The 7,500-nt window shown below is 48.4% G+C and overlaps 1 protein-coding gene across 3 annotated transcripts in view; it reads left to right on the top strand.

Moving 5' to 3' along the window:
* Positions 1 to 7,500, top strand: part of myo5c (myosin VC) — a 28,870-nt gene that overhangs the window by 16,383 nt on the left and 4,987 nt on the right. For all 3 annotated transcript variants that reach the window (XM_087797852.1, XM_087797850.1, XM_087797851.1), the window contains 19 exons: positions 1 to 184; positions 237 to 402; positions 452 to 598; positions 890 to 1,054; positions 1,118 to 1,211; positions 1,264 to 1,327; positions 1,388 to 1,662; positions 1,819 to 1,882; positions 1,936 to 2,016; positions 2,081 to 2,261; positions 2,331 to 2,424; positions 2,519 to 2,582; positions 2,658 to 2,826; positions 3,625 to 3,709; positions 3,765 to 3,857; positions 5,674 to 5,828; positions 6,319 to 6,408; positions 6,466 to 6,616; positions 6,685 to 6,967. The exon at positions 1 to 184 is cut by the window's left edge and continues 28 nt beyond it. In XM_087797852.1, the coding sequence (XP_087653978.1) occupies positions 1 to 184; positions 237 to 402; positions 452 to 598; positions 890 to 1,054; positions 1,118 to 1,211; positions 1,264 to 1,327; positions 1,388 to 1,662; positions 1,819 to 1,882; positions 1,936 to 2,016; positions 2,081 to 2,261; positions 2,331 to 2,424; positions 2,519 to 2,582; positions 2,658 to 2,826; positions 3,625 to 3,709; positions 3,765 to 3,857; positions 5,674 to 5,828; positions 6,319 to 6,408; positions 6,466 to 6,616; positions 6,685 to 6,967 (2,605 nt within the window). The remainder of the gene's footprint in view (positions 185 to 236; positions 403 to 451; positions 599 to 889; positions 1,055 to 1,117; positions 1,212 to 1,263; positions 1,328 to 1,387; positions 1,663 to 1,818; positions 1,883 to 1,935; positions 2,017 to 2,080; positions 2,262 to 2,330; positions 2,425 to 2,518; positions 2,583 to 2,657; positions 2,827 to 3,624; positions 3,710 to 3,764; positions 3,858 to 5,673; positions 5,829 to 6,318; positions 6,409 to 6,465; positions 6,617 to 6,684; positions 6,968 to 7,500) is intronic.

Genomic DNA, 7,500 nt, shown 5'->3' with positions numbered 1-7,500 from the left:
CCAAGATCTTCTTCAGGGCGGGTCAGGTTGCGTACCTGGAGAAGCTGCGTCTGGACCGTCTGCGTGGATCCTGTGTCATCATCCAGAAGAACTTCAGGTCCTGGAGAGAGAGGAGGAAGTATCTGCGCATGAGGGACGCGGCGCTGGTTCTGCAGGACTACATCCGAGGGAAGAGAACCGTTCGGTGAGTGGTCCATGTCCTCGGTCCTGGTTCTTCTCTGACGGCGTCTCCGCAGGAAGTCTGTGAGCGCGGCGGCGCTGAAGCAGGGCTGGGCGGCCGTGGTCCTGCAGACGCGCTGGCGAGGATATCGCACCCGGCAGATCTACCAGGTGGTCCGCCTGGCCTCCATCACGGTCCAGGCCTTCACGCGGGGCTGGCTGGCGAGGAGACGCTACCACCAGGTACGCTGGAGCAGAGGTGAAAGGTCGCGGCTCACGGTTCCCTCCTCAGATGCTGCGAGAACACAAGGCCGTGGTTCTGCAGAAGTTCGTCCGGGCCTGGCTGGTGCGCCGGCGCTTCCAGATCATGAGGCGCCTCGTCATCAACGTGCAGCTGTGCTTCCGGGTGCACAAGCTGCGCGCCAAAGTGGAGGAACAGGTGAGTGTGTTGAACACCAGTGTTTCAGCCAATCAGGGTGGAGCTGCGGTCACGTGATCAGCAGCTCTGAGCTCGGCTGCTTCAGTCTGGATTTAATTGAAAGACTTCAAACATATTGAGTTTAGATGTTTTTTTTAAATGGTTTCATTAATTTTTCTATAAAATCACTTAAAAGGTTAAATATTTGGGAGGAAATGAATAATCCGTTGATATCCTGATAGTTTCAAAGTGAAGGTTGAAAGGTCAAGAGAAGGTCCAGGATCTGATGACCTGAGACTTGAATCTTCCCAGAACAAAGAAAACTCGTCTCTGCTGGAGAAGCTCGGCGTCCTGAAGAACACACACACTCACACACTGAACACACTCGCGCTCGCGGAGCAGCAGCTGCAGAAGTCCACGGAGAAGATCACCACGATGACCACGAGCGAGGAGAAGAACCGAGAACAGACGAGTCTGGTGGGTGAAGAGCTGGAGCTGCTGAGGAACCTTTTCATGAGCTTGTTTGTGTTTGACTGACAGGTGATGGATCAGCTCAGGAAGGAGGTCGACGGTTTGATTCTGGAGAAGCAGGACCTGCAGGAAGAACTCAAACGTTCTGTCCAAGAACATGTTGGTGAGGAAGTCCAGGAGGAAACTCGAAGCATCTCTGACGTATGTTCTCGCAGAGAGGTTGGATCAGATCAAGGCGACGCTGCTGGACGAGAGAGAAGATGAAGTCCGGCTCAGGAAGTGAGCGACCTTCAAAGAGGATCAACATGTGACTCGTGTTCTAAGATGGTTCTCCTGCAGGATCGCGGAGAACAAGATGGAGCTCACGCAGATGGACCACGAGAAGGAGCTGGAGCTTCTGAAGGAAGAAATCAAAAAGCTGAGAGAAGAAAAGATCAAGTTGCAGGGACAGATCCATGATGAGGGTCAGGTGACCTCTGACCTGCAGGAACAGGTCCTCCAGCTCAGCAAGCATGTCAAGGTCATCCCAGAGTTACGGCGAGATCTCAACAACCTGCAGAACCAGAGGGACACCCTGGACAGGAAGATGAAGGAACAGTCACAGGAAGCTACGGGTAAATGAAAACATGGATGAAGATTGTTATGTGATGATGGATCTTCTCAAACATCTGAGCTCGTTCAACACTTATGTTCTTGAGAAATGTGTAGATAGAATGATGATCCTCATCCAAGATGAACTTCAGCATCTCAAAGAATCTGTTGTTCTTCAGCTCGAATGAAGACGATCTCGAGACGACTCGTCGCTGGCGTCGAGAACGAAGACGTCATGTTGAGGTGAAGATAATATTTCTCTGATGAATTCAGTCTTAACTGAACCTCATCTGCAGTTTGATGCCTGAAGACTCGCAGAAGATCCAAGAAGATGAAGATTTACTGGCATCTGTCCACGTTCTTCACGAGGCCACCACGTCAGTTTGGTTCGCTTCCTTCAACGTTCTCCCTGCGTTTGTTAGTTTTCATGTTTGGTCTCAGGATTCTTGAGAAGCACCAGAAGAAGAAGAATCACGACCACGAGACACGAGTGGAAGGTCTGAAGGTCAGAGTGGACCACCTGGAGAATGAAAACAGCAAATTGCAGAAGATGTTTCAGGAAAAATCCAACGTGACGGAGAATATTCTGGACGAGATGTCGCGCCTCAGCGGCGAGAACTCTGTGAGTCGAACTCATCGCTGGCGTCCTTGACCTCTCGTTCACCTGCTGACCTTATGACCTTCACCTCAGGTCATCCCTCAGCTCCGGCTCCAGCTCTCAGACCTACAGAGACACAAACAGGAAGTTGAAGACACGTTAGAGGAGCAGAAGAAAAGCTTTGAGGGTGAGTCAGGATGAAGTTTTTAAACCTCTCAAGGTCAGGAACAAACTTCTATCAAACATCTGACGTATGTGTTCCTCACGTGAACATGTCACAGAGAGATCTGAAGAAGTCACGACGACGCTCCAGAGACAAATCCAGGACCAGACGTCCCAGCGACGGTAAAGTCTTGATGTTTGGGTCTTGAAGGAAACGTTGAGATGTGAAGAACATCTAACACTTGATGACCATGTCAGGAGGTTTGAAGACCAGGCGGCAGAGATGGATGCTGCAAACATGGATCTCCAGGGAAAAGTGCAGGAGCTTCGTGAGGAGAACGAGTATCTGAGAAGACAACAGCTGATGGAGAACGAGGTCAAGGGTCGACTGAGACAAGAGACGTCACAGCTGACGGCGGAGAACATGGCAAGAGATTCTCACGACATTATTAACGTTATACTAATGTGATAATAACATGATAATAACATGATAATAACGTTATACTTATGTGATAATAACATGATAATAACATGATAATAACGTTATACTAATGTGATAATAACATGATAATAACGTTATACTAATGTGATAATAACATGATAATAACATGATAATAACGTTATACTAATGTGATAATAACATGATAATAACGTTATACTAATGTGATAATAACATGATAATAACGTTATACTAATGTGATAATAACATGATAATAAAGTTATACTAATGTGATAATAACATGATAATAACATGATAATAACGTTATACTAATGTGATAATAACATGATAATAACGTTATACTAATGTGATAATAACATGATAATAACGTTATACTAATGTGATAATAACATGATAATAACGTTATACTAATGTGATAATAACATGATAATAACGTTATACTAATGTGATAATAACATGATAATAACGTTATACTAATGTGATAATAACATGATAATAACATGATAATAACGTGATAATAACGTGATAATAATGTGATAATAATGTGATAATAACATGATAATAACATGATAATAACGTGATAATAACGTGATAATAATGTGATAATAACATGATAATAACGGTAGAATAAAGTGATATAGATCTATATCTACATATAGATATAGATCTATATCTATATGTAGATATAGATCTAGATCTATATATAGATCTATATATAGATCTATATATAGATTCTCCCTCTGAATGTTCTGATGTTGAATGTAGGATCTGGAGGAGCAGCTCGACCAGAGAGACCGACTCGTAAGAAAACTCCAGAATCAGATCAAAAGTCTAGAAAAAGCCCAGAAAGGTGAGTTTCCTGTCGTTTGTTTCCATTCCACGTCTTTTTCACTCTTTCTCTGCAGCCAAGAAGACGCCGGTTCTTCCTAAAGCGTTCCTCGGCATGTTGGAGTACAAGCGAGAAGATGAGGCCAGGCTCATACAGAACTGCATCCTGGGTAATGATGTCTCTGAGCCACTCAAGTCTCGTCTCACTCCTCTCATCTCACTCCTCTCGTCTCACTCCTCTCGTCTCACTCCTCTCGTCTCACTCCTCTCGTCTCACTCTTCTCGCCTCACTCCTCTCGTCTCACTCCTCTCGTCTCACTCTTCTCGTCTCACTCCTCTCGTCTCACTCCTCTCATCTCACTCCTGTCGTCTCACTCTTCTCGTCTCACTCCTCTCGCCTCACTCTTCTCGTCTCACTCCTCTCGTCTCACTCTTCTCGTCTCACTCCTCTCGCCTCACTCTTCTCGTCTCACTCCTCTCGTCTCACTCCTCTCGTCTCACTCCTCTCGCCTCACTCTTCTCGTCTCACTCCTCTCGTCTCACTCCTCTCGTCTCACTCCTCTAGTCTCACTCCTCTCGTCTCACTCCTCTCATCTCACTCCTCTCGTCTCACTCCTCTCGTCTCACTCCTCTCGTCTCACTCCTCTCGTCTCACTCCTCTCGTCTCACTCCTCTCACCTCACTCTTCTCGTCTCACTCCTCTCGTCTCACTCCTCTCACCTCACTCTTCTCGTCTCACTCTTCTCATCTCACTCCTCTCGTCTCACTCCTCTCGCCTCCTCTCGTCTCACTCCTCTCGCCTCACTCCTCTCACCTCACTCTTCTCGTCTCACTCTTCTCATCTCACTCCTCTCGTCTCACTCCTCTCCTCTCACTCCTCTCACCTCACTCTTCTCGTCTCACTCTTCTCATCTCACTCCTCTCGTCTCACTCTTCTCGTCTCTCTCATCTCACTCTTCTCGTCTCTCTCGTCTCACTCTTCTCGTCTCACTCTTCTCGTCTCACTACTCTCGCCTCACTCTTCTCGTCTCACTTCTCTCGCCTCACTCCTCTCGTCTCACGCCTCTCGTCTCACTCTTCCCGTCTCACTACTCTCGCCTCACTCTTCTCGTCTCACTTCTCTCGCCTCACTCCTATCGTCTCACGCCTCTCGTCTCACTCTTCCCGTCTCACTCTTCTCGTCTCACTCTTCTCGTCTCACTCTTCTCGCCTCACTACTCTCGCCTCACTCTTCTCGTCTCACTCTTCTCGTCTCACTCTTCTCGTCTCACTCCTCTCGCCTCACTCATCTCGTCTCTCGTCTCACTCTTCTCGTCTCACTACTCTCGCCTCACTCTTCTCGTCTCACTCACTCGTCTCACTCTTCTCATCTCACTCTTCTCGTCTCTCGTCTCACTCTTCTCGTCTCACTACTCTCGCCTCACTCTTCTCGCCTCACTCCTCTCGTCTCACTCCTCTCGCCTCACTCTTCTCGTCTCACTCCTCTAGTCTCACTCTTCTCGTCTCACTACTCTCGCCTCACTCTTCTCGTCTCACTCTTCTCGTCTCACTCCTCTAGTCTCACTCTTCTCGTCTCACTCCTCTCGCCTCACTCTTCTCGTCTCACTCCTCTAGTCTCACTCTTCTCGTCTCACTACTCTCGCCTCACTCTTCTTGTCTCACTCCTCTCGTCTCACTCCTCTCGCCTCACTCCTCTCGCCTCACTCCTCTCACCTCACTCTTCTCGTCTCACTCCTCTCACCTCACTCTTCTCGTCTCACTCTTCTAATCTCACTCCTCTCGTCTCACTCCTCTCCTCTCACTCCTCTCACCTCACTCTTCTCGTCTCACTCTTCTCATCTCACTCCTCTCGTCTCACTCCTCTCGTCTCACTCCTCTCGCCTCACTCCTCTCACCTCACTCTTCTCGTCTCACTCCTCTCGTCTCACTCCTCTCGCCTCACTCTTCTCGTCTCACTCCTCTCGTCTCACTCCTCTCGTCCTGCAGAGCTGAAGCCCAAAGGCGTGGCCGTCAACATGATGCCGGTGCTGCCGGCGCTGCTGCTCTTCATGTGCGTTCGTCACACCGACTACCTGAAGGACGACGACAAGGTCAAGTCTCTCATGAACGCCATCATCGGCGGCGTCAAGAAGGTCATCCTGGTGAGACGAGACGTTATCACTTCATCGCGTCAGAGTGTGAAGAGTCATCGCATTTTACACTTTAAAGTTTAAACTTTTTTATTATGGAGTTTAAAACAATATAATAATCATTTAAATCATTGAATCAAATCCTTTCTATTTTGAAAAGTTAAATCATCAAATATTTGAATATTTAAAAAAGAAGTCATTCTGTTGGATATTTTAACTGAAATGATTAAGAAAATAAATGTTTTGAATCCATTCTTTAATAACTTCTAATTCAATATTTAAATGTTGCTATAATAGAGTCTCCAGACAAAACCAACAGATCACAGAGCTACTGGATACAACATCAGCCAATCATGCGACACTCAGACGATCACATGACCACGTTAGCATACGTATCACAACATTATAACATGTGAAGCTGCTGATCATGTGATCAATACATGTTGAGGCTCAGAGCTCGATTGGTCTGAACTGTTGCTGACGATGGTTCGTTCTCCTGCAGTCCTTCTCCAAAGACGCTGCTCTGCTGTGCTTCTGGTTGTCCAACACTCATCACCTGCTCAACCTTCTCAAGCAGTACAGCGGAGAACAGGTGAGTCCACTGTCCACTGCGGACTCACCTGCGCCTCAACTCCTGCTGTGGTTCCAGGACTTCATGACACAGAACACGCCGCGGCAGAACAAGAACTGCCTCCAGAACTACGACCTGTCCGAGTATCGTCAGATCCTCAGCGACCTGGCGATCCACATCTACCACCAGTTCATCAGCGTCATGGAGAAGAGCCTCAGCCTGGCCATCGGTGAGGAGGGTGTGACCTCAGGTGACCTCAGGTGACCTCAGGAGGATCTGGACTCATGCGTGTCACAGTTCCAGGTCTGCTGGAGCACGAGAGCCTGCAGGGGATCTCCAGCATGAAGCCTGCAGGAGTCAGGAAGCGCTCGAGCAGCATCTACGAAGAAGAGACCTTCAGCGTGACCTTCATCCTGCAGCAGCTCACACACTTCCACAGCATCATGGTCCAGCACGGCCTGGACGCGGCTCTGATCCAACAGGTCGTCAAACAGCTTTTCTACGTCATCGGAGCAACGAGTCTCAACAGCATCTTGCTGCGCAAGGACCTGTGTTCCTGCAGGAAGGGGATGCAGATCAGGTGAGTCCTCCTTCATGTCGCTTCATCCATCCATCCATCCATCCATCCATCCATCCATCCATCCATCCATCCAACCGTCCATCCATCCATCCATCCATCCGTCCGTCCATCCATCCATCCATCCGTCCATCCATCCATCCATCCATCCATCCATCCATCCATCCATCCATCCATCCATCCATCCATCCATCCATCCATCCATCCATCCATCCATCCATCCATCCATCCATCCATCCATCCATCCATCCATCCATCCATCCATCCATCCATCCATCCATCCATCCATCCATCCATCCATCCGTCCGTCCATCCATCCATCCGTCCGTCCTTCCGTCCATCCATCCATCCATCCATCCATCCATCCATCCATCCATCCGTCCGTCCATCCATCCATCCAACTGTCCGTCCATCCATCCAACCGTCCGTCCATCCATCCATCCATCCGTCCATCCATCCATCCATCCATCCATCCATCCATCCATCCATCCATCCATCCATCCATCCATCCATCCGTCCGTCCGTCCGTCCGTCCG

Source organism: Callionymus lyra, chromosome 8, assembly GCF_982586985.1.
Source record: "Callionymus lyra chromosome 8, fCalLyr1.hap1.1, whole genome shotgun sequence".
Taxonomy (NCBI): domain Eukaryota; kingdom Metazoa; phylum Chordata; class Actinopteri; order Syngnathiformes; family Callionymidae; genus Callionymus; species Callionymus lyra.
The sequence above is the reverse complement of the archived record's forward strand: the minus strand, read 5'-3'. Positions and strand labels throughout refer to the sequence as shown.